The 27,687-nt window shown below is 41.9% G+C and overlaps 1 protein-coding gene across 1 annotated transcript in view; it reads right to left on the reverse strand.

The window, feature by feature from the left end:
- LOC126298753 (secreted frizzled-related protein 1-like) overlaps positions 1–27,687 on the reverse strand; it is a 361,533-nt gene that overhangs the window by 150,739 nt on the left and 183,107 nt on the right. The window contains exon 2 of the mRNA XM_049990199.1: positions 17,030–17,104. Coding sequence (XP_049846156.1) covers positions 17,030–17,104 — 75 coding nt within the window. The remainder of the gene's footprint in view (positions 1–17,029; positions 17,105–27,687) is intronic.

The raw sequence follows: 27,687 nt of genomic DNA on the forward strand, positions 1-27,687 counted from the left end.
CTGGCAATTAAGAAAAGGGTTTCTGAGGAAGAGAAATTTGTGAACATCGAATATAAATTTAAGTGTTTGGAAGACTTTCCTGGAGGTATGTGTTGGGAGTGTAGCCTTGTAAGCATATCAAACGTGGAAGATAAGCAGTTCAGACAAGAAAAGAACAGAAGCTTTAGAAATGTGGCGCTACAGAAGAATGCTGAAGATAGATGGTTAGATTGCGTAACTAATGAGGAGGTTCTGAATCAAATTGGGAAGCAAAGAAATTTAGAGACAGGATAGGAGTACAGAAAGCAGGTTCAAAGAGATGTGGATTGCAGTCGTTATGAGGAGATGAAGTGGTTTGCACGGAACAGAGTAGCTTGGAGAACTACATCAAACCAACCTTTGTGCGGAAGACGACGACGACAGTAATACTAACAACAACAACATCTGTACCTTGTACTACCTGAGCACGATATTACACTCCTGGAAATGGAAAAAAGAACACATTGACACCGGTGTGTCAGACCCACCATACTTGCTCCGGACACTGCGAGAGGGCTGTACAAGCAATGATCACACGCACGGCACAGTGGACACTCCAGGAACCGCGGTGTTGGCCGTCGAATGGCGCTAGCTGCGCAGCATTTGTGCACCGCCGCCGTCAGTGTCAGCCAGTGTGCCGTGGCATACGGAGCTCCATCGCAGTCTTTAACACTGGTAGCATGCCGCGACAGCGTGGACGTGAACCGTATGTGCAGTTGACGGACTTTGAGCGAGGGCGTATAGTGGGCATGCGGGAGGCCGGGTGGACGTACCGCCGAATTGCTCAACACGTGGGGCGTGAGGTCTCCACAGTACATCGATGTTGTCGCCAGTGGTCGGCGGAAGGTGCACGTGCCCGTCGACCTGGGACCGGACCGCAGCGACGCACGGATGCAAGCCAAGACCGTAGGATCCTACGCAGTGCCGTAGGGGACCGCACCGCCACTTCCCAGCAAATTAGGGACACTGTTGCTCCTGGGGTATCGGCGAGGACCATTCGCAACCGTCTCATGGAAGCTGGGCTACGGTCCCGCACACCGTTAGGCCGTCTTCCGCTCTCGCCCCAACATCGTGCAGCCCGCCTCCAGTGGTGTCGCGACAGGCGTAAATGGAGGGACGAATGGAGACGTGTCGTCTTCAGCGATGAGAGTCGCTTCTGCCTTGGTGCCAATGATGGTCGTATGCGTGTTTGGCGCCGTGCAGGTGAGCGCCACAATCAGGACTGCATACGACCGAGGCACACAGGGCCAACACCCGGCATCATGGTGTGGGGAGCGATCTCCTACACTGGCCGTACACCTCTGGTGATCGTCTACATCTACATCTACATCCATACTCCGCAAGCCACCTGGCGGTGTGTGGCGGAGGGTACCCTGAGTACCTCTATCGGTTCTCCCTTCTATTCCAGTCTCGTATTGTACGTGGAAAGAAGGATTGTCGGTATGCTTCTGTGTGGGCTCTAATCTCTCTGATTTTATCCTCATGGTCTCTTCGCGAGTTATACGTAGGAGGGAGCAATATACTGCTTGACTCTTCGGTGAAGGTATGTTCTCGAAACTTTATCAAAAGCCCGTACCGAGCTACTGAGCGTCTCTCCTGCAGAGTTCTCCACTGGAGTTTATCTATCATCTCCGTAACGCTTTCACAATTACTAAATGATCCTGTAACGAAGCGCGCTGCTCTCCATTGGATCTTCTCTATCTCTTCTATCAACCCTACCTGGTGCGGATCCCACACTGCTGAGCAGTATTCAAGCAGTGGGTGCACAATCGTAGTGTAACCTACTTCCTTTGTTGTCGGATTGCATTTCCTTAGGATTCTTCCAATGAATCTCAGTCTGGCATCTGCTTTACCGACGATCAACTTTATATGATCATTCCATTTTAAATCACTCTTAATGAGTACTCCCAGATAATTTATGGAATTAACTGCTTCCAGTTGCTGACCTGCTATTTTGTAGCTAAATGATAAGGGACCTATCTTTCTATGTATTCGCATCACATTACACTTGTCTACATTGAGATTCAATTGCCATTCCGTGCACCATGCGTCAATTCGCTGCAGATCCTCCTGCATTTCAGTACAATTTTCCATTGTTGCAACCTCTCGATACACCACAGCATCATCTGCAAAAAGCCTCAGTGAACTTCCGATGTCATCCACCAGGTCATTTATGTATATTGTGAATAGCAACGGTCCTATGACACTCCCCTGCGGCACACCTGAGATCACTCTTACTTCGGAAGACTTCTCTCCATTGAGAATGACATGCTGCGTTCTGTTATCTAGGAACTCCTCAATCCAATCACACAATTGATCTGATAGTCCGTATGCTCTTACTTTGTTCATTAAACGACTGTGGGGAACTGTGTCAAACGCCTTGCAGAAGTCAAGAAACACGGCATCTACCTGTGAACCCGTGTCTAAGGCCCTCTGAGTCTCGTGGACGAATAGCGAGAGCTGGGTTTCACACGACCGTCTTTTTCGAAACCTATGCTGATTCCTACAGAGTAGATTTCTAGTCTCCAGAAAAGACATTATACTCGAACATAATACGTGTTCCAAAATTCTACAACTGATCGACGTTAGAGATATAGGTCTATAGTTCTGCACATCTGTTTGACGTCCCTTCTTGAAAACGGGGATGACCTGTGCCCTTTTCCAATCCTTTGGAACGCTTCGCTCTTCTAGAGACCTACGGTACACCGCTGCAAGAAGGGGGGCAAGTTCCTTCGCGTACTCTGTGTAAAATCGAACTGGTATTCCATCAGGACCAGCGGCCTTTCCTCTTTTGAGCGATTTTAATTGTTTCTCTATCCCTCTGTCGTCTACTTCGATATCTACCATTTTGTCAACTGTGCGACAATCTAGAGAAGGAAGCACAGTGCAGTCTTCCTGTGTGAAACAGCTTTGGAAGAAGACATTTAGTAATTCGGCCTTTAGTCTGTCATCCTCTGTTTCAGTACCATTTTGGTCACAGAGTGTCTGGACATTTTGTTTTGATCCACCTACCGCTTTGACATAGGACCAAAATTTCTTAGGATTTTCTGCCAAGTCAGTACATAGAACTTTACTTTCGAATTCATTGAAAGCCTCTCGCATAGCCCTCCTCACACTGCATTTCGCTTCGCGTAATTTTTGTTTGTCTGCAAGGCTTTGGCTATGTTTATGTTTGCTGTGAAGTTCCCTTTGCTTCCGCAGCAGTTTTCTAACTCGGTTGTTGTACCACGGTGGCTCTTTTCCATGTCTTACGATCTTGCTTGGCACATACTCATCTAACGCATATTGTACCATGGTTTTGAACTTTGTCCACTGATCCTCAACACTATCTGTACTTGAGACAAAACTTTTGTGTTGAGCCATCAAGTACTCTGAAATCTGCTTTTTGTCACTTTTGCTAAACAGAAAAATCTTCCTACCTTTTTTAATATTTCTATTTACGGCTGAAATCATCGATGCAGTAACCGCTTTATGATCGCTGATTCCCTGTTCTGCATTAACTGATTCAAATAGTTCGGGTCTGTTTGTCACCAGAAGGTCTAATATGTTATCGCCACGAGTCGGTTTTCTGTTTAACTGCTCAAGGTAGTTTTCAGATAAAGCACTTAAAAATATTTAACTGGATTCTTTGTCCCTGCCACCCGTTCTGAACGTTTGAGTCTCCCAGTCTATATCCGGCAAATTAAAATCTCCACCCAGAACTATAACATGGTGGGGAAATCTACTCGAAATATTTTCCAAATTATTCTTCAGGTGCTGAGCCACAACAGCTGCTGAGCCCGGGGGCCTATAGAGACATCAAATTACCATGTCTGAGCCTGCTTTAACCGTGACCTTCACCCAAATCATTTCACAATTCGAATCTCCGTCAATTTCCTTCGATACTATTGCACTTCTTATCGCTATAAACATGCCTCCCCCTTCACTGTCCAGCCTATCTCTGCGATATACATTCCAATCCGAGTTATGATTTCATTACTGTTTACGTCTGGTTTCAGCCAACTTTCTGTTCCTATTACTATATGGGCGTTGTGACCGTTTATTAATGAGAGCAGTTCTGGGACCTTTCTATAGACGCTCCTGCAGTTTAATATTAGCACATTAATATTGTTATTCCCTGTTGCATTTTGCCTACTCCTGCCTTGCCGTGTCTCAGGAGGCGTCTTGTCGGGCCTAGGGAGGGAATTCTCTAACCTAGAGTGTCGAGGGGACACTGAATAGTGCACGGTACATCCAAACCGTCATCGAACCCATAGTTCTACCATTCCTAGACCGGCAAGGGAACTTGCTGTTCCAACAGGACAATGCACGTCCGCATGTATCCCGTGCCACCCAACGTGCTCTAGAAGGTGTAAGTCAACTACCCTGGCCAGCAAGATCTCCGAATCTGTCCCCCATTGAGCATGTTTGGGACTGGATGAAGCGTCGTCTCATGCGGTCTGCACGTCCAGCACGAACGCTGGTCCAACTGAGGCGCCAGGTGGAAATGTCATGGCAAGCCGTTCCACAAGACTACATCCAGCATCTCTACGATCGTCTCCATGGGAGAATAGCAGCCTGCATTGCTGCGAAAGGTGTATATACACTGTACTAGTGCCGACATTGTGCATGCTCTGTTGCCTGTGTCTATGTGTCTGTGGTTCTGTCAGTGTGATCATGTGATGTATCTGACCCCAGGAATGTGTCAATAAAGTTTCCTCTTCCTGGGACAATGAATTCACGGTGTTCTTATTTCAATTTCCAGGAGTGTATTAGACTTGGCCTTCCGTGGCCGTTATCGGAAACACGAGGTATCGTTACAGTATAAAACAGCAGCGGTGACTAAGGAAAATGCTGTCAGGTCAGTAATGCATATAGTATCAAGTGGTTCAGTCTGTCCTCATGAAATATTTTCAGTAGTGCAGTACGGTGTTATCCATAATCATGAATATCCCTGAGAGTGGAAAACACAGGAAGATGTCATGAAAGCAGACAAATTCAGATGAAAAATAGCTGCGCAATTTTGCCAGGAAGGGAAAAAGCAGAGTCAGGTACCTCTAGAGAAAGCAGTCTTGCAGGTGGCCAAAATGGTAGCGAAATCAGAAAGAACAGTAAAATACGTTTTGAAAGACCTTTAGAGAGCGAAAGAAACCAGGGAAAAGTTAAAAATCCTAGAAAACAAAGGCGCTCTGGAAAAGTAGTTTCTCTACATGACTGATAAAGTACTTTTTCGAAGAAAACTTTTGGAGTATTCTGAGCAAAAGAACGTCATCTTAACGTTAACAAAGATGCTTTTATTTCGAAAACGGAGATGAATTTTACGGGGTAAAGGGAAACATTATGGAAGATTAGGAAGAGACGGGATTTTGTTTCAAGAAATGTGGAAATAAAAGAACTATCCTAACAGAACGTTCCGACATAGTTGCAAATCGTGTGGAATACTTGAGAGCAATCAGAAATAATGGAAAGGGGCGAAGTAAACCAATGGTATTCTCTAACAAAACGTGGGTGCATACGCATTATACAATGAAAAAATGAGGAAGTTCTTGGTGGAATAACTAATAGCAGTGCTGGACAAAGAACTATTGTTGTCGACGCTGGACGAGCATGGGTTTCATAGGAGGAGCAAACTTAATTTATGATCTTAAACGTAAATACCGAGATTATCACGATGATTTGAAGGGGGATAATTATTACAAACGGTTAGAAGAGAAACTGATTCCTAACACCCAGGTACTATTATTGCTGTTCTTGATAACGCTATGTATTGTACTGTTCAGATCACTGTTGCAACTCGCAAGAGGGATATAGTGGAATGGGTCATTCAGAGGAAAAAAACGAATGAACATTTACAAATTATGCATTATAATAAGCCAAAGCCCGCTTTTTAAAGAGTAAGGGACATACTGTTCTCAGTCTCCCTATTCGAACCATATAGAGCTAATCTGAATAAAATGAAACAAAAAAATTACAGAAGAAACGCTTCTTCCATTAGTTTAAATGCCCTAAAACAAATATCGAAAGAGTCTTCATTTAAGATTACTCAAAATGATTGGTCAAAAGCTTGAGAATAAGTAAAAGGAATTGAAAATGAACATTGGCGCAGAGATGGGTTAACGGAAGATGCAAGAGATATAATAATCGATATTGGTCTGGAGAGTGAAGATGAATATGCAGCACATGACGACGATAGTGATATGGAAACTGACACGGCAGATGAAACTGAAACGGACTGGAATGAAACAGTTTGCAGCACATGAAGAACTTGGCGCCTATCGTGCTGATCACGATAAGCTGGTCGAAGCTCCCTCACTCACAGCTGCGTAGTATTATGGTCGAGTAATACCTTGGCAGAATTGTTTTGATGTGGATTCGTTAACGTAAACATTCGTGTGTGAACAGATGTTACACTGAACAGTTTAAGTACACAGTTCCGAATTGAGACTTTTTAATGCCTCTAAAGTCGCTCCATAGAGTTTTACATAGCAAGTAGGCATTAGCATTTTCAAGGGACTTCTACATTCATAACGTCGCTTTTTGTGAGTAGCTGTCTTAAAGGACTACCATAAATCCACTGGTTATTTGTCACAGGTAAAATCCAGGATTGAACACACAAATATATCAGTGGAGAACGTCATAAATATCAAACCGCATCTGTATTTATTAAAGACAAACCAGGAGTTATCGAAACAGGTTTATTCCAAATAAAAGACAGTCTCTGTTGCAATATTTATTGACTAATAATCCGTTTCGCGCTCTTAGCGCATCATCAGATTGACTTCAAAAGGCAGCGGAGGCTCATTAGTCAGAATTAAACGACAGAATTAAGAGCACGAAACGAGTTATTAATCAATAAGTATTGTAACAGAGACTGGCTTTTATTTGGAACATGGAACCACTGTTGCTGTACCAGGTCAGAGCAGAATGGAACAATTTGTACGAAAATGGTATGATGTGTTGACAAAATATAAAAAGAATATAAATCGTAACTGATTGTTGTTTACTTTGTTTATGTTTGGAGTTATGTTCTGACCACAGCAATGTGATGTGCACAAGAACAGATAATCAAACCTGCGAATAACGTCCATGACGTATTGTTATACACGTGATCAATGTGACAGATACACTGCTAGCCATTAAACTTGCTACACCATGATGGCGGTATGCAGAAGACGCGAAACTGGGACAAAGTGAACTGCATGCTTAGATATGCAGTTGATTAGCATTTCAACGCAGCTGCAAAACGAAGGCAGCAGTAACGCCTTACGTATTCTTTGCGTAAGGAAAGATTACGCAACATGTTTCTCATTCAGAAACGATATCTGAATGTTGATTCCCTTCACTTGATAGATACATGCTTCCATCTATGAGGTAGACGACCATTTAGAATTGGCACTTAACGAATTATGGAAAGTCTTGGTCGCGTTCATCAAGGCTCAGCTCTATCTCCGCTGCTATTTGTTACCGTAATGGATACCATAATGCTCGAATTACAGAAGAGTGTACCGTGGATAGTGCTATAAGCTGATGACGTGATGCTTACGACGGATACCATGGAATATCTTGAAACTCAGATCCAAAAATGGTATGACCGTCCACAAAGTTTATCCTCTGTTTAAACGTACACAAGACTGAGTACCTCGAAACGATTCCATCTCCTGAAACTATACAAATTAATGGAGCTCCACGAACCAAGGTGGACTCATTTCGATATTTAGGTTCTCGACTACAGAGTGACAGCTACATATGTAAATGAGGAAGTACGAGCAAGAATCAAAGGAACCTGAATGAGACTCAGAGGTATTACTGGCATTCTCTGTGATAAGAAGAGACCTACCCACTCAAGATCAAAGATATACCGCAGAATAGTGAGACTTGTTGCATTATATAGTATCGGGTGTTGGCCCACACCTAGAAGTGAAAAGTACTCATTACATGCCATGGAAATGTAGTTGCTGAGAAGATCATTAGGCATTTCCATTCTCGACAACATCAATAATACAACAATCTAACTAGCTGAAGTGACTCCAATCAAAGAGAAGAAGTAAGACTGTGGTTGTATGGACACGTCGTACGGGGACTATCCACTTCAGTTATCAGCTCAATCTATCATCCCACTTTAGAAGGCGGGAGATAACATGGAAGACCTAAATTACGATGACTATACTCTATAAACGCAGATCTGAAATCAAGAAGCCTAAATCCATAGGAAGCGTTGGACCGATAGAAATGGCGCGTGCGTTGACCAAAAAACGGACACTGCTCCAAAGCGAAGGCGCTAAGAAGAAGAAGAAGAAGACGATGATGATGATGATGGTGATGATGAAAATAGATATATGAAGCCTAGTGACAAACTGAATGAACCCAGAGAGCAGTAGTGGTGAGAACAACAACAGATGGCGATGGCGATGGCAACTATACAATGTATATATGACTATCGAAAAATATAGTCAACAGGAGATTGCACACGAAACATCAATCATGTACTATACAATTTGAAAACAGCGGAGGAACCATTCAGGCATAGTACTTAAAGAAAGAAAAAAACGTTTTACGTAATGTACATACACGCTAGGCCAGTGTATTAGAAAGTGCTTTGAACATCTTGTGCTGTATGTGCGTCGAGATAGACACTGTATTTTCTACGATACTTTGGTTTCAATTTTACTTTTTACTTGAACGCAATCTTCTGACTACTCAGTCATTATTGCTGGTGTTAAGTTCATTTTATTTACTGATTTTATGGCATTTTATTTCATGGCACTACGATTTTACTAATTGCACTTGGCCCTGATTGCCGGCCGCGGTGGTCTAGCGGTTCTAGGCGCTCAGTCCGGAACCGCGCGACAGCTACGGTCGCAGGTTCGAATCCTGCCTCGGGCATGAATGTTTGTGATATCCTTAGGTTAGTTAGGTTTAAGTAGTTCTAAGTTCTAGGGGACTGATGACCACAGATGTTAAGTCCCATAGTGCTCAGGGCCATTTGAGCCATTTTGCCCTGATTCACAATATTTCCTGCTGCAAAGTTAGGTTCAGCGTAGCATAATGTTAACTATTTTATTGTAGCGTGCCTGGCATTTTTAACAAGTTATTTTCCAATTCATTCCGTTACTTTACATTTTAACATATGCGGTACATGCGATTACGGTGTGTCTCATGTTTGTCCTTCTTTTAGTTTGTGATTTGCAGATAATATGTATATAAAATCCCAATCTATGCTACTTTTGCCTGCACGGTTTTTGAAACTATTTCATTTCTACACCTACGTTGTAATTTGTATGGAGCTATGACACATTCCACGCTCACATTGTAATTATTTGTGTACGTATGTCACATTATTTCGGGGTTTTTATATCTTTCACGTTGTTATAATTTACGTCTTAACTGATACCTGCGCTATGTTTAGTAATTGTAGCAACTAACATTTCACATGATAGCCGGCCGCTGTGACCGAGCGGTTCTAGGCGCTTCAGTCCGGAACCGTGCTGCTGCTACGGCCGCAGGTTCGAATCTTTTCTCGGGATGGATATGTGTGATGTCTTAATTTGTTATTTTTAAGGAGTTCTAAGTCTAGGGGACTGATGACCTCATATGTTAAGTCGCATACTGCTTAGAGCCATTTCAACCATTTCACATGATATGTTTATTTTGTTATATTATTTACTTTTAATTCTGCACATTACGTAAAATATTTTCATGAAGTACTATGCTTGCATGATTTATCCGTAGTTTTCAAATTGCATAGTACATAATCGATGTTTAGTCTATAACCTCCTGTTGGTTACATTTTTTAATAGTCATTTATGCTCTGTATTAGTTGCCAACGCCATCTGGTGATGGAAGTTGTTTTCCTCAGCATTACAGGTCTCTATATACGTCCCGTTTGGTACTAGGCTTAATATACGTATATGGGCTATTTTCAAGACCTTATTTGTTCACTGCTGTGAGGCCGAGCGGTTCTAGGCGCTTCAGTCTGGAACCGCGCTACCGCTACGGTCGCAGGTCCGAATTCTGCCTCGGGCATGGATGTGTGTGATGTCCTTAGGTTAGTTAGGATTAGGTAGTTCTAAGTTCTAGGCGACTGATGACCTCAGATGTTAAGTCCCATAGTGATCAGAGCCATTTTGTGAGGCTGTATGGCTCGGTCTTTCTTTGTAAATATTGATGCAAAGTCTGGTCATTACGTATTTAGTTCTTCTGTGGCATTACATATTGTAACACCTTCTTTTTATTTTTAACACTACAATGTTCTATTGATGAGGTATCAAAGCGCATCAGTGAATTAAATTGCCACCTAGATTTTCCACAATTCCTTAAGTGAATATTGATTGTTTGTAGAAGACTATGTTATGCCTTGTGTAAGAAGGGGGAACGTCTTCCGGTACGTGTCGCATTAACGAGCATCATCGTGGCCTATCGAGACTGCAGTTTACCTTTCCCCGATGTTGCTACTCATGTTAGTCAAGATGCTTGCGTCTGCCATTCGAATATGGAATCGAAGTGTTCACATGCGACTAGTGCCTGAGAGGACAAACATATTGTTCTTAACCACCATACACTCATGTCAAGTTCCTCAAGTCAGCAGGACAAGTAGCTACACAGACAGTGCGACGACATCTGGATGGACTGTCAGCGCTGCAGATAATGGTTGCTTATAAGTTCGGAAACTATGTTGAAATTCTCCACGATGTCAATCACAAATACTATGGAAGTAATTTGACAGTAAAGGGAAAGTAAAAGTCATTATTTCTTTCTAATCTTGTCAGTCGTACCGCCTTGTAGAATACCAAATATCAGGAATAGCCTACTGCAAGTGGCTTTTACATGATGTTGTTGTTGTTGTCTTCAGTCTTGAGACTGGTTTGATGCAGCTCTCCATGCTACTCTATCCTGTGCAAGCTGCTTCATCTCCCAGTACCTACTGCAACCTACATCCTTCTGAATCTGCTTAGTGTACTCATCTCTCGGTCTCCCTCTACGATTTTTACCCTCCACGCTGCCCTCCAATGCTAAATTTGTGATCCCTTGATGCCTCAAAACATGTCCTACCAACCGATCCCTTCTTCTAGTCAAGTTGTGCCACAAACTTCTCTTCTCCCCAATCCTATTCAATACCTCCTCATTAGTTACGTGATCTATCCACCTTATCTTCAGTATTCTTCTGTAGCACCACATTTCGAAAGCTTCTATTCTCTTCTTGTCCAAACTAGTTATCGTCCATGTTTCACTTCCATACATGGCTACACTCCAAACAAATACTTTCAGAAACGACTTCCTGATACATAAATCTATATTCGATGTTAACAAATTTCTCTTCTTCAGAAATGCTTTCCTTGCCATTGCCAGTCTACATTTTATATCCTCTCTACTTCGACCATCATCAGTTATTTTACTTCCTAAATAGCAAAACTCCTTTACTACTTTAAGTGTCTCATTTCCTAATCTAATTCCCTCAGCATCACCCGATTTAATTTGACTACATTCCATTATCCTCGTTTTGCTTTTGTTAATGTTCATCTTATATCCTCCTTTCAAGACACTGTCCATTCCGTTCAACTGCTCTTCCAAGTCCTTTGCCGTCTCTGACAGAATTACAATGTCATCGGCGAACCTCAAAGTTTTTACTTCGTCTCCATGAATTTTAATACCTACTCCAAATTTTTCTTTTGTTTCCTTTACTGCTTGTCCAATATACAGATTGAATAACATCGGGGAGAGGCTACAACCCTGTCTCACTCCTTTCCCAACCACTGCTTCCCTTTCATGCCCCTCGACTCTTATTACTGCCATCTGGTTTCTGTACAAATTGTAAATAGCCTTTCGCTCCCTGTATTTTACCCCTGCCACCTTTAGAATTTGAAAGAGAGTATTCCAGTCAACATTGTCAAAAGCTTTCTCTAAGTCTACAAATGCTAGAAACGTAGGTTTGCCTTTTCTTAATCTTTCTTCTAAGATAAGTCGTAAGGTCAGTATTGCCTCACGTGTTCCAACATTTCGACGGAATCCAAACTGATCCTCCCCGAGGTCTGCATCTACCAGTTTTTCCATTCGTCTGTAAAGAATTCGCGTTAGTATTTTGCAGCCGTGGCTTATTAAACTGATAGTTCGGTAATTTTCACATCTGTCAGCACCTGCTTTCTTTGGGATTGGAATTATTATATTCTTCTTGAAGTCTGAGGGTATTTCGCCTGTGTCATACATCTTGCTCACCAGCTGGTAGAGTTTTGTCATGACTGGCTCTCCCAAGGCCGTCAGTAGTTCTAATGGAATGTTGTCTACTCCGGGGGCCTTGTTTCGACTCAGGTCTTTCAGTGCTCTGTCAAACTCTTCACGCAGTATCGTATCTCCCATTTCGTCTTCATCTACATCCTCTTCTATCTCCATAATATTGTCCTCAAGTACATCGCCCTTGTATAAACCTTCTATATACTCCTTCCACCTTTCTGCCTTCCCTTCTTTGCTTAGAACTGGGCTGCCATCTGAGCTCTTGATATTCATACACGTGGTTCTCTTCTCTCCAAAGGTCTCTTTAATTTTCCTGTAGGCAGTACAAAGGTCTCTTTAACTTTCCTGTAGGCAGTATCTATCTTACCCCTAGTGAGATAAGCTTCTACATCCTTACATTTGTCCTCTAGCCATCCCTGTAGCCATTTTGCACTTCCTTTCGATCTCATTTTTGAGACGTTTGTATTCCTTTTTGCCTGCTTCTTTTACTGCATTTTTATATTTTCTCCTTTCATCAATTAAATTCAATATTTCTTCTGTTACCCAAGGATTTCTAGCAGCCCTCGTCTTTGTACCTACTTTATCCTCTGCTGCCTTCACTACTACATCCCTCAGAGCTATCCATTCTTCTTCTACTGTATTTCTTTCCCCTATTCCTGTCAATTGTTCCCTTATGCTCTCTCTGAAACTCTGTACAACCTCTAGTTCTTTCAGTTTATCCAGGTCCCATCTCCTTAATTTCCCACATTTTTGCAGTTTCTTCAGTTTTAATCTACAGGTCATAACCAATAGATTGTGGTCAGAGTCCACATCTGCCCCTGGAAATGTCTTACAACTTAAAACCTGGTTCCTAAATCTCTGTCTTACCATTATATAATCTATCTGATACCTTTTAGTATCTCCAGGGTTCTTCCACGTATACAACCTTCTTTCATGATTCTTAAACCAAGTGTTAGCTATGATTAAGTTGTGATCTGTGCAAAATTCTACTAGGCGGCTTCCTCTTTCATTTCTTAGCCCCAATCCATATTCACCTACTATGTTTCCTTCTCTCCCTTTTCCTACACTCGAATTCCAGTCACCCATTACTATTAAATTTTCGTCTCCCTTCACTATCTGAATAATTTCTTTTATTTCATCGTACATTTCTTCAATTTCTTCATCATCTGCAGAGCTAGTTGGCATATAAACTTGTACTACTGTAGTAGGTGTGGGCTTCGTATCTATCTTGGCCACAATAATGCGTTCACTATGCTGTTTGTAGTAGCTTACCCGCATTCCTATTTTCCTATTCATTATTAAACCTACTCCTGCATTACCCCTATTTGATTTTGTGTTTATAACCCTGTAGTCACCTGACCAGAAGTCTTGTTCCTCCTGCCACCGAACTTCACTAATTCCCACTATATCTAACTTTAACCTATCCATTTCCCTTTTTAAATTTTCTAACCTACCTGCCCGATTAAGGGATCTGACATTCCACGCTCCGATCCGTAGAACGCCAGTTTTCTTTCTCCTGATAACGACATCCTCCTGAGTAGTCCCCGCCCGGAGATCCGAATGGGGGACTATTTTACCTCCGGAATATTTTACCCAAGAGGATGCCATCATCATTTAATCATACAGTAAAGCTGCATGTCCTCGGGAAAAATTACGGCTGTAGTTTCCCCTTGCTTTCAGCCGTTCGCAGTACCAGCACAGCAAGGCCGTTTTGGTTAATGTTGCAAGGCCAGATCAGTCAATCATCCAGACTGTTGCCCCTGCAACTACTGAAAAGGCTGCTGCCCCTCTTCAGGAACCACACGTTTGTCTGGCCTCTCAACAGATACCCCTCCGTTGTGGTTGCACCTACGGTACGGCCATCTGTATCGCTGAGGCACGCAAGCCTCCCCACCAACGGCAAGGTCCATGGTTCATGGGGGGTTTTGCATGATATGGAATAGTATTTGGGCAGGTGCTGTTTTTGTCCTTCTCTTTCATCATGAACGCAATACCGCGATTCGCATGAGAAACATTATGCAGCTCGCTCAAAGAGTGTGTGAAATAAACTATTAATTTAGTACAACTTTGAACATGGTTGACGTTTGCAGCAACCGTATACACAAATTTGAAAAATATGTAAAAATCAGCCAGCCGGTTGGCTGATTTTTACATATTTTTCATATTAATTTAGTATCAAGACAGTTCTTTTCTGAATATATAACCGAGAAACGCAAGGCCATCGACAGTAATTGAAGTATTGGGTACAACGTCGAATAGTCATGGGGGTTACTGGCATTTTCGCTGAGCTACTCTATAATATAAATTGAACATTGAGCTCCCATCTACTTCTGTGCTATTATTATTAAGATGGCTACGTCACAGATCTATATACACTTCGCAAAATTCCGTGACCAATATGTGTAAATGAAAATACATAACAAAATTTCGTTTGCTCAGGAAAAAGGCACACATAGTATTGAAAAAGGGTACAGAAAAGCTCAGTGTGATGTGTCCTACAATCTAAGCACGACATAAAACTGCGTTCAGGATCCGCATATAGCCTTTTTCCGTATGCAGACTTCCGATATACTGGCAACTTGTCTTCCATACTACAGCAACTACTCATAAGCCTAAGAAATCTTTATAATTTCTCTCGTTCAATGTGTACTGAGCTAATTACTACGTTTGTTTGACTGTGGAAACGTTTCAATTCCAGTAAAAGCTTAATAAAATGTGAGATGTACAGATATTATGAAAATGTGTTTGGTTACTGTTAGTCATCACATAGATTTTCGTGTGTCTTGTATGACTACTAAAAGTAAAGCTAACTCAAGTCGGAACAAAAGGGTGGACTCGACCGCGGTAGAAGTTTAATTAAGTTAGCGGCTTATCCCAGTACCGCTGTCTCTGACATTACCATCTCCCCCTTCGTCTGTGAAAATTTATTCAAATGGCTCTGAGCACTATGGGACTTAACATCTTTGGTCATCAGTCCCCTAGAACTTAGAACTACTTAACCCTAACTAACCTAAGGACAACACACACATCCATGCCCGAAGCAGGATTCGAACCTGCGATCGTAGCGGTCAGGCAGTTCCAGACTGAAGCGCCTAGAACCGCAAAATTTATTCAGTTCCTATCAGTGACTAAGCATACAGATTGAATGAGTAGTTCTTGCGTTGTCACTGTATTAATCTCCAATGATGTAAACTCGAAATGTCAGTGCTTGCGAGGTTCGTCTCTACTTTTTAGATCACTGCTGACAGTTACACAACAGATTCAGCATTCCACAAGCAAACTCAGTGAGGTAATCTATTAAATATTCATTTTATTATCGGACACAATACTCCGCTATCAGGCATAGACATATGCTTTGAACATTTAGTTCAAATGGTTCAAATGGCTCTGAGCACTATGGGACTCAACTGCTGTGGTCATTAGTCCCCTAGAACTTAGAACTACTTAAACCTAACTAACCTAAGGACATCACACACATCCATGCCCGAGGCAGGATTCGAACCTGCGACTGTAGCAGTCGCACGGTTCCGGACTGCGCGCCTAGAACCGCGAGACCACCCCTGCCGGTGAACATTTAGCTACATGGAGGTAATATTAAGACACATTCCCGGAAGAAGTGCTCCATTTAAATTTGTAGCTGTTTTAGTTACATTCGTATATGACACCGATGGAATGGAAAACAGTAACTGCTGAAACTATAGTAGGAGTCCAAGGCTCGATGCATCTACACGCAACCTGACCAGCATATCTAACCAATTGTCTGCTGAAGTCAAGGGTGATTTCTTGCATTAGCAATCCACGAGATTAGTTTGTCTTAGTCCTATGTGAGTGGATGCTCGAAATGTCCATCTCTCGCACGATTACAAGCTTAGCACGCTACCTGACCTCTCGCTGTAAGCTACCAAATCCCTGCTAATATATCGGCACTGTCTCCTTGTAAATCTTTGCAACAAGCTCTTCATAGCTTCTTATCACCGATCTGTACACTTCCTCTTTGAAGAAACCCCAGAGAAAGAAGTGCAGTGGTGTCACGTAGGGGATCGTGCTGGCCAAGAAACGTACCGCCCCTTCCGGTCCATGTAGCTGTAAAATTGTTATCCGTCCATTGGCGTACTCGTAGTCGTAAATGTGCTGGAGCATCATCTAGTTGATACCATGGGTGTTGTCTATAGGGGCCTATCATCCAATGTTATTGTAGGCACACCTTCTAAGCAATGCAGGTAAATAGCTACCCCCCTCTCCCCCCATTCTGTCCTCCAGTGTTAATGGGCCAAACAGTGTACCACCGAGGATACCTACCCACACGTTAACACTGACTATGGGTTAATGAGGCGGAACGAGTTGCACGAGGATTTTCATCAGCATAGATGTGTAAAACGTGTCTGTTCATAACACCATCTCTTGTGAACCCTGACTCGTCAGGCCATAAGATGTGGTTCACGAAATCTGGTTGGTCATTAATCATCTGTGATAACCACCGGCAGTATGCGAGACGATGTCCATGATCTTGCGGGCTGGCATTTTGTTGAGCCACCCATTGTTATACCAGAATACTACACGATCAACGGAACGCTGGAAACACTGCTTAGTGAACATCACTTGTGGTATCAAGTGTGATGAGGAAATAACTGAAATTCTGGTCAGTTATTAAGGAACCAACAAATCATTGACTTCTCAAATACCTGTATATACCTTCCGATTTCTTCATATCCATATAGAAGAGTTGACATTTACACAGGTACCATTACTGATTTTCTTAGCATAGTAGTGAATACTTTGCTTCATAGAATAATAGCAACATACTTACCAAAATCTGCTCTGCAAAAGTTGTCCAGTATGTTTTCGTATGTTTCAACTTGATTGCACACTATGCAGCCACTATCTGAAACAAAAATAACAACGCTCTTTCAGTTTTTTAACAACAAAGTAGCTTTTTGAGACTGTGTTATAGAAAAGTTAATAACAGCTAACAAACCTTCATTCTGAAGGATCTGCAAAATCTGTAAATAGCCAAGAAAAAGTCACTCCGTATATTAAGAGTAAGCGTGTACTAACACTCAAATTATACCATTAACGCACGGGTGAAGAACTGACAGATACTGCAGCTATGTACTGACTCATTCACTCGTTCGTTCTTTGTGCAATTCGCACTTAAGAATGACGGGATTACACGTTGTTGTCAACTGCATGCTGAAACGTGAACGATGCTCAGAATCAAGCCATCCGCTTACTTATGTACAGGGTGTTTCAAAAATGACCGGTATATTTGAAACGGCAATAAAAACTAAATGAGCAGCGATAGAAATACACCGTTTGTTGCAATATGCTTGGGACAACAGTACATTTTCAGGCGGACAAACTTTCGAAATTACAGTAGTTACAATTTTCAACAACAGATGGCGCGGCAAGTGATGTGAAAGATATAGAAGACAGCGCAGTCTGTGGGTGCGCCATTCTGTACGTCGTCTTTCTGCTGTAGGCGTGTGCTGTTCACAACGTGCAAGTGTGCTGTGGACAACATGGTTTATTCCTTTGAACAGTGGTGTTTTCTGGTGTTGGAATTCCACCGCCTAGAACACAGTGTTGTTGCAACAAGACGAAGTTTTCAACGGGGGTTTAATGTAACCAAAGGACCGAAAAGCGATACAATAAAGGATCTGTTTGAAAAATTTCAACGGACTGGGAACGTGACGGATGAACATGCTGGAAAGGTAGGGCGACCGCGTACGGCAACCACAGAGGGCAACGCGCGGCTAGTGCAGCAGGTGATCCAACAGCGGCCTCGGGTTTCCGTTCGCCATGTTGCAGCTGCGGTCCAAATGACGCCAACGTCCACGTATCGTCTCATGCGCCAGAGTTTACACCTCTATCCATACAAAATTCAAACGCGGCAACCCCTCAGCGCCGCTACCATTGCTGCACGAGAGACATTCGCTAACGATGTAGTGCACAGGATTGATAACGGCGATATGCATGTGGGCAGCATTTGGTTTACTGACGAAGTTTATTTTTACCTGGACGGCTTCGTCAATAAACAGAACTGGTGCATATGGGGAACCGAAAAGCCCCATGTTGCAGTCCCATCGTCCCTGCATCCTCAAAAAGTACTGGTCTGGGCCGCCATTTCTTCCAGAGGAATCATTGGCCCATTTTTCAGATCCGAAACGATTACTGCATCACGCTATCTGGACATTCTTCGTGAATTTGTGGCGGTACAAACTGCCTTAGACGACACTGTGAACACCTCGTGGTTTATGCAAGATGGTGCCCGGCCACATCGCACGGCCGACGTCTTTAATTTCCTGAATGAATATTTCGATGATCGTGTGATTGCTTTGGGCTATCCGAAACATACAGGAGGCGGCGTGGATTGGCCTCCCTATTCGCCAGACATGAACCCCTGTGACTTCTTTCTGTGGGGACACTTGAAAGTCCAGGTGTACCGCCAGAATCCAGAAACAATTGAACAGCTGAAGCAGTACATCTCATCTGCATGTGAAGCCATTCCGCCAAACACGTTGTCAAAGGTTTCGGGTAATTTCATTCAGAGACTACGCCATATTATTGCTACGCATGGTGGATATGTGGAAAATATCGTACTATAGAGTTTCCCAGACCGCAGCGCCACCTATTGTTGACAATTGTAACTACTGTAATTTCGAAAGTTTGTCTGCCTGAAAATGTACTGTTGTACCAAGCATATTGCAACAAACGGTGTATTTCTATCGCTGCTCGTTTAGTTTGTATTGCCGTTTCAAATATACCGGTCATTTTTGAAACACCCTGTAACTGCTTCTTCGAAATAAGGCCCAACAGTCTCTAAGTGCACGTTATGTTTAACTTTGACCCTTAGCTATTCCTGTAGCTTAGCATACAGTCAGATGAATTTTCTGTGAAATAGCCTCTGGGTGGATGCCTTCTTCCCTGAGAACTATATACAACATTAGTGAGACGAAATTATCTTAAGAATTACCTACAGTATTTAATGAGGAAAATTTCAACAGAGTCGTACAACTGTTTCTTACTATTGATTTGTTACTGCCTGTAATACCAGAATGAAAAAGAAAGATTTGTTTTTTCTCTGGAGGAGGGGAGGTATAATATACCGTGTTCTCTCATGCTGTCGTGAGAAAAGTCTTTAATTTGAAGTAAATTGAATCAACCAGCTGTTCTGCACGCATTATCATGCTATGAGTCCTTCGCATATCAATTTAAAACGGAGATAAATTTGATTGTGCACAGAAGAGTGTGAGCTCATTATCGATTTGCGCATAACAACCATGCTTAGTTCTCGGTCACCTGTGGGGGAGTGGGGTGTATATCCCTAAAACTTCAGTACATTTTCTGTAGCATTCTTCTAACATTTAAATTTGAGCAAGGGAAAACCCTACGCCGGTATATAGCACCCTTCGTTGTAAGTTTTCCTTAAAAGGGCACGAGCGTAAAATTTCCGCGCCATACTACAAATGTTTAGACTCTAATGACAGTTACGTCAACGATACATTGGGCGATAATTAACTTTCGCTCCTCCTGACGGATGCATCAACATAAACTGTGTCTTACCCTCTCTCTCCTTTATATTTTGAATAGAAGTTTAGAGGACAACAAAAAAATACTGGCACACAATTTGACGATCCAAAACTGTACCTTCATCTTTCGTATTTGGGCAAAAACGACAATAAATGTTATCCATGTCTCCTGTACTAGATGTCTTCATCACGGAGGCGGGTAATGATATCTCTCCAGCACCTAAAACTGATAGTAGTGTCCTGAATCCATAAATCGTCCTAATGCGATCATTTTGTACATGTGCATTATTCTGATGTCCTTAGTTAAGCGCCGGCCGCGGTGGCCGAGCGGTTCTAGGCGCTTCAGTCCTTAACCGCGCGACTGCTACGGTCTCAGGTTCGAATCCTGCCTCAAACATGGATGTGCGTGATGTCCTTAGGTTAGCTAGGTTTAAGTAGTTATAAGTTCTAGGGGACTGATGACCTCAGATGTTAAGTCCCATAATGTTCAGAGCCATTTGAACCATTTGAATTTGAACCTTTTGCGACCACTTCTTTTGAATTAAATGGAAACGAACTACCACATACATAACTCTCTCATCATTTGTGGGGAAACATTGGGTTAGAGTGATAACCTGCATCTGTACATAACAAGGGACGCTATTAGACAGACTAAATAAAATCCTTTGCAGTGTTTTTAGTTGCTACTTTCTTATTTTAAAAGAGTAGTTGCAACTTCAGATTCCTGGACTTCTATCCTAGTCTGCTTGCATTGAAATTTACAAATTAATGCAACAAAATTTACTTTGTATGTACTACCTATCTTTGTCCTGTCAACATTGAGTGTATTTGTCTTAACGGCTGCATGTTTTAAATCAGCTTTGATATGAAAATGTGTTGTTGAAATTGTTCTCCCTTGAGAGCCTTTGTTCTGCTCAGTCTTCAAGTTAAGATTCTTGCTTTACTAACTCTTATTGTTGCAGTAATAACTACACGATATAGCTACTTTCTAAATTACGAACTACTGTTGTTCCATGGCCTTCCATTAGCTCACAGTACAGGCGCGTAAGGTTTACCAAATGTGAAAGAATTATGTAGTTGCCTCTTATGTACTGAACGTTGATATTAATAGCAGCATGTTTGGGCCAGGAAATTCGCTATTACGCGCACAGATTATTCTAGTACCTCGAACGGATACCCATCAGTGTACATGCCCGGTATATAGTCCTGGAGCACTCTAAGCTACTGTTCAGTCGTTCTTTTGTCGAATAACATGGGGATAACCTAGCTTGTGGCTTGCTTCTAAATTCATCCGTCGATGTATGTACGTCGAATCTTAATAGTTCCATTCGTCTTAATACACTGAAGAAATGCCACAACTTGATTAGTTTAGTCGTTTGCCTCTATTACTTGATATGTGAGAGCTATATGAGTGAACAGTCATAACATAACGTGTCAGTGTTGTCTCAAGAACGGTGCAGCCTGCGCTGGAAATGGCACTCAACACTCTGGAAGCAACCAGCAGGAAGTCTTCACTCCGTCCAAGGCTCACCTCAGCGCCCCCGCTGTCGGCGGCTCTCCCTTACATTTCCGCCGGACAGCCGTCCGAAAGAAATTTCCCTTGGGACGTGCACGCTCTTCTTACAAGTACCAGGGTGGTGATGTGCCCGTAATCTTCACTAAAAAGCTTCTGTTTCTTTCGATGATTAACATATAATTCTGGAAATATCTCAGTATAAAAATCAATGTGCAAATAAAGGCAATACCGGCGTTCTCTTATAGCATCGATCTCAGGACGAAATGGTTCAAATGGCTCTGAGTACTATGGGACTTAACTGCTGTGGTCATCAGTCTCGTAGAACTTAGAACTACTTAAACCTAACTAACCTAAGGACATCACACACATCCATGCTCGAGGCAGGATTCGAACCTGCGACAGTAGCGGTCACGCAGTTCCAGACTGTAGCGCCTAGAACCGCACGGCCACTCCGGCCGGCGATCTCAGGACGACAGAATAATTTCTTTCCACCAAACACCTTAAAGATTTTATAGCACACGAGTTTAAGGAAACACCAAGAGAAAAATTTATTCAACCTTCCTACGTTTGAAAATCATCAAGCTGGGGTAATCATACGAATGACGTAGAACTGTCTGTTTCAGCTTAAGTAAGTCGAGACATGTGAGCGCATGAAAACAATAAATACAGAAAATATTCTTTTAATTAGCGTTATAGCTTTTCCGAGGAGAATGAGCTGCACTGAATATGGCAGCTTTTTACCAGATTTTACCAATGTAATTACGTGCTACGCGGTTGATAATCAATAATTTTTTATGGAACAGTGTCTTTTCAGTCATTTTTGCCTTACTGGGTATGAAAATATACTTATTTAATGATTAGTTATGCGTATTATTAAACTGAAGTCTAATCTATAGCGCTTTGCAGTTCGTAGGAGTCAAATGCAATAAGATGGAGTGAAGATGGTTTTTGACTACGCATATTTATTATTTTTTTAAATTTTTTCGTTTGTTACAAGACATGTAAAGGACAATTAATTCTATTATATTGAATTTGAAGACTCAGCATATGTCCTAACAGGAGCACGAAAAACCGCTTTTGACAAAAATACCCTTTCGCAGGAATATCTCGTGACATCTTTGGCTCACGCTTCTTAACTAATCGAAATAACTACTGCTGAAACACAGTTAACGTAAATAACAGGACTTGCATTTGGACGTCTCATATACTACCTCCTTTCTAAGCACGCACCTATTATGCAATGGAAAGCTGTTATAAACTAATGTCTCACCTTTCTATCTATCCTTACCTCATCTATCTCACCTCTCTCTACCTGTTCTATATATTCTCTTTCTCTCTCTCTCTCTCTCTCTCTCTCTCTCTCTCTCTCTCTCTCTCTCTCTCTCTCTCTGTGTGTGTGTGTGTGTGTGTGTGTGTGTGTGTGTGTTTGTGTTCTATCTTTCTACGGGACGAACCGGAAGCCCATAGATAAAATTTTGGAGGTTGTTCAGGCGAATTTTATGGGTGGTTTGGTATAAGAGACCCGTGGTGTCCTGTGGCTAGTCACAAAGTAATTGCATCTCGTTTGATTTCTTATCCCCGTTTATCTTTATATCTGTATTGCACTGAAAATATCTGCACAACAGTGCAAATGTCGACGGTATTCGCTATGTGTCTTGTTTGGAAACAAACTTATTTCGTCCCCTCACGGTACTTGTTGTTGATAACAGAAACGCCCCTTCACGCTACGTCCTGAAGCTTGCAGTGATTGCTGCTCAGTTATGTCTCGGGTTTGTTTTTCCGGCAGCGTTAGTAGTACATTAACAGTGATACATAGCAAGCAGTATGGATAGGGTCGCTTATGAAGAGTTGGCCAATATGCACCTTGTGTATGGGTTCACTGGATGCAACGGAAGAGCGTCATAACGTGGCTATGCTCAGGTGTTCCCGCAGCGACGACGGAAACAAGAACAATAACAACACAATACTTTTTCTTATGAGTATCGTTACATTGCTCTTTGTGTTGTACATTTTGGTGATTGCACATTACAAAATGGCTCTGAGCACTATGGGACTTAAGATCTATGGTCATTAGTCCCCTAGAACTTAGAACTGCTTAAACCTAACTAACCTAAGGACATCACACAACATCCAGTCATCACGAGGCAGAGAAAATCCCTGACCTCACCGGGAATCGAACCCGGGAACCCGGGCGTAGGAAGCGAGAACGCGCACATTACAGATTTCTTCACTTTTGTGAAGATATTTCCACAAAAACAAACATAACTCGTGGAAAAAGCCGAATAAATCATATTTACATTATTCCTCTATAACGAGCCACTAGATACCACGGATTCCTCGTATTAAAATATTCAGAAACATACCTCAACAAAAATGGCTCAAATGGCTCTGAGCACTATGGGACTTAACTGCTGAGGTCATCAGCCCCTAGAACTTAGAACTACTTAAACTTAACTAACCTAAGGACATCACACACGTCCATGCCCGGGGCAGGATTCGAACCTGCGACCGTAGCGGTATCTCAACAAACTGTGAAACTTTGTCGGTGGAGTTTCGGTTCACTCTGTGTATTTCATACGTACTGTTAGGTCGAATGCTGTGCTGAAGTACTGCAAAGAAGTGGTTGATATTCAACGACATCCGGTATCAAGGTCGTTAGTAACGGATTAATAGATCAGTTGGGTGCAACGGGAAATTCCCCGTGGCCCCTTTGTAGGAAATAGCATGACATATACATCCAGAGAGTTAGGACAACCACGGAAAATTTAAATAAGGGTGGATGTACGGACAGGAATAGGACTCTTGTATCTGTGTTTTAACTGCTACGCCACACAGCTATGAGCAAATAGCTTGTTTTGAAGAGCTGCCTGTACAATTGATGGTATGCTACCGTGCTACCAAAATACAGTTTCACTAGGCAAACACATTTGCAGCGACCCGCCTTGTTTGCGACTGGTCGCTCCATTATCCGTCATCAAATATGTTGGTTTTAGCAGATGGCTTATTTGGCGGCATACAATAAACAGCAGTAGCTGTGTCCATACAGGGGGATCTGAATGAGGCGTTCTTTGCGCCTAAGAGTATTTGCTAAGGGCGTAACGGTGCAGGCAGCCAGATCTGGTGGTATCAGCCAAGCTAAGTGCTGCAGCCACTCCAGCCGGGTGCGACGCGGCGAGCAGTTTCACGCCTTTGTCAATAAAAATACAGCAGCCTCAACAGTGTTTTACAGACCGTGGTGTATTACATTTCTTTCGACACGCGTTACCTTCTGTCGTTCTGAAGTAAGGAAATGTTTAACAAGTTGTACAAAGGAAAAGGACAGTCGTATATGTAACTATGGCACCCATACTCGCGACAGCAAATAATATTACGGCACCTTTGGTTCGCCTTTCAAGTCTTTAGACGACTGTTTAGTTTTAAATTTTCTATGAATTTACCAGTTAATCTCCGAATCATCAAAACAATGTTCTCAACTCCAACAGGATACTTGAAACAAACTAACTGCGGCGTAATAATGAAAGAATCAGACCATGAGTAGATGATAACTACTACATTTTAATGGCTTTTCTAGTTCTAGTTCTACCCAGATATAGAGTAACGACGGGAGTGTGATATTCATAATGTCTCTAGTTTTTTCAGTTGCTATAGTTTTATGTTAGTTATTTGTTACTTTCTTATATTTGTTTTTTTTCGTTTTTGTTTTACACGTGTCATACTTTTATTTAGTTTTGCCGTACACTAAATAAAATAACAAACTGAATTTTAACTTCGAACTCTGAAGAATCCTTTTCCCAAACCAACATTACTGGATCATTTTTGTTTTGCAAGTCGCGGACGTGACTCATGTTTCTTGGCAATGAATTTCTTCTGGACAATAAACAAGCATTAATATAAATATAATTAAGGAATATGTAACTGATAATGAGAAGTGCCTTTTAAACGCAAGATCATTTATAAGGAGCAAACTGGAAAATTCACAGTTTGAAGGAAGACAAAACGATTTGATTTGCCCTCATTGCACGTAGAAAGACGACCTTAGTAGAAGGACGGAGACAACTGCTGGAGCAATTGGGAAAGAGGAAAAGACTTGTGGTAAGTTCGATTTTTAGACTTTTTCGAATATTCGAGTAATTCACTCTTTCCAAGCGACCAGTGGTGTGTGGGATTTAGAAACAATGTACTGGATAATCAGACAAACCAAAACGTAGATGCTGATTCAGAACATAATGTTATGAAGTTCTAAGACCCAGGGAATAGAAGCAAAAAGGTCAGGAGAATATCTACATTTATAATCATCTCAAATCGCCTTATGTAATTTAGGGAAATCATGGAAAATCTAAAACTGTATGATGGAGCATGAATCTGAACCGTCGTCCTCCCGAATCCTATTACAAGTGTCTTATCAGACACGGGAAGAGTAGAATATGCAGAATTGAACATGACGTTTCACAAATGTATTTGTGACGATGTTACTAAAAATAACTGAAAATAATAAGAACATGAAGACGAAAAAACAGAAACTTATGTAGGGGGGATTTAACATTTCATCAGTTAAGATGGCAGATGGCAGAGTAACTAACTACAGAGAGAAAATTATACAATAACCGAACGGCTCTCTAAATGTTTATATAGTTCAAGAAATGAATCAAAAGCATTAACAATTACATACAAAAATAATGCCATATTAGTTGTATAAAGCCATTCGACGTATGGTGGAAGGAAAGAGGGAAGGATATGACGCTGTTTCAATACAAATTATTAAAGTGGAAGTTAAATTATTGTATTTCGAATCGAATAAAGATATCTTAGAAAAAGAGATGGAAATTCACTGCATATAATGAAAAATTGTTGGAATGATAGAACAATAGCTCTTGCAAGATCAATTTTGAGTAAATAGTTTCATTTATAAGTCATATTCATTAGGAGTTAAATACTCCACATTGACTCATACAGTCTCTCCTGAAACACATTAGGAACAGAGAGCTTTGAAATGAAAAACAAAATAGTTTTCAGAAGCATTAGGTATGCTGGTCGTTGTAATGCGACATCTCAGAAGGGTGCTTAGTTTGAGTGACAAGCGGTAAATAAAGTAAAATGAATGCATGAGGGAAGAAATCTTTGGAAATACCTTGCTCCATGAACCTGACTTAGTGGAGCGTATTCGAGACACCCAGATCGAATTAATTATGATAATGAAGAATATTATATAATATTTCTAATGATTAATAAAGGTTGGAAATTGTGGTGTAGATTACTGAAAATGTCGAATTAAAGGGCGCGAAGAGATGAAGAGACTAGCTCAATAAAGGACGAAACTGACAATCATAATAAACTGATGTAGCTCAAAGATATAGTTGATTTTTCTTAGTGTCCTATAGTAAAAGGATGCAATATTTGGATGAAAGCTCGAAACTCATTTTTTAGTTTCATTTTGATGGCTAAGCTAACATATACTGATGAGCCAAAACATTATGACCACCTACTAAAAACGTGTTGGTCCATCTTTGGAAAGCAATGCTGCATCAATTCTGCGTGAAATGAATTCGACAAGTCCTTGGTAGGCTTCCGGATATATGTGACACCCGATTTCGACACACAGGTCACACAATTCCCGTAAGTTATGGAACGATAGATTGTGGGCACGGAGTGACGCAATGAGGTCCAACATGCGTTCGACTGGGTTCATATCAGGTAAATTTGGTGGCCAAGTTGTCTACGTGGATCCACTATCATACTCCTGAAACCAGTGTTGACGACTCTGACCTTGTGACACGACCAGTTAGTGTGCTGGAAAATTCCATCGTCGTCGGGAAAGACATCAAGAATGAAGGGAAGCAGGTGATCCAAAATAGTTTTCATATAGTGAACACCCTCATGTGCTACCAAAAACCCCATGGGACCCATGTGAATGTCCCCAAAAGAACTGCCATCAGAACTGACGATATCGTTCTGTCCACATGGGAACACGTAGGGGTCGTTTGCTGCGAAGCCTTATGTTCTTCATGCACCGCAACACTTGGGCCCGCACCATCACTGAACTTTGTCATCAGATCGCCACCTGGGCTGCTTCATAGAGCCTTCAGGTCGTGAATGGCTAACATCTTGTCACTTACACGTGGTTTCACTGACCTTCATTCCTATTTGTGGCCCGTATCATCGCTGGAATGAGCCACTATTCCTCTTTTGCTTTCTTATGTGCGCCGTTGAGAGAAAAAAAATCAGAATAACGTCAGTCATTGTGGCTCATTTCGAAACGGGGCTCGTCACTGAAAACAGTTCTACTCCATTCAATGCGATTTCAGGCCGAAGACGTGACTGGAGACGCCTCAGACAGCCGTTTGATCCCAACCTGGCTATCGCCCGCATACAGCCCGACAACTAGGAGCGATGATCTGGGATGTCCTTTCTTTTCGTAGCAGG

Source organism: Schistocerca gregaria, chromosome X (genome assembly GCF_023897955.1).
Source record: "Schistocerca gregaria isolate iqSchGreg1 chromosome X, iqSchGreg1.2, whole genome shotgun sequence".
Classification (NCBI taxonomy): domain Eukaryota; kingdom Metazoa; phylum Arthropoda; class Insecta; order Orthoptera; family Acrididae; genus Schistocerca; species Schistocerca gregaria.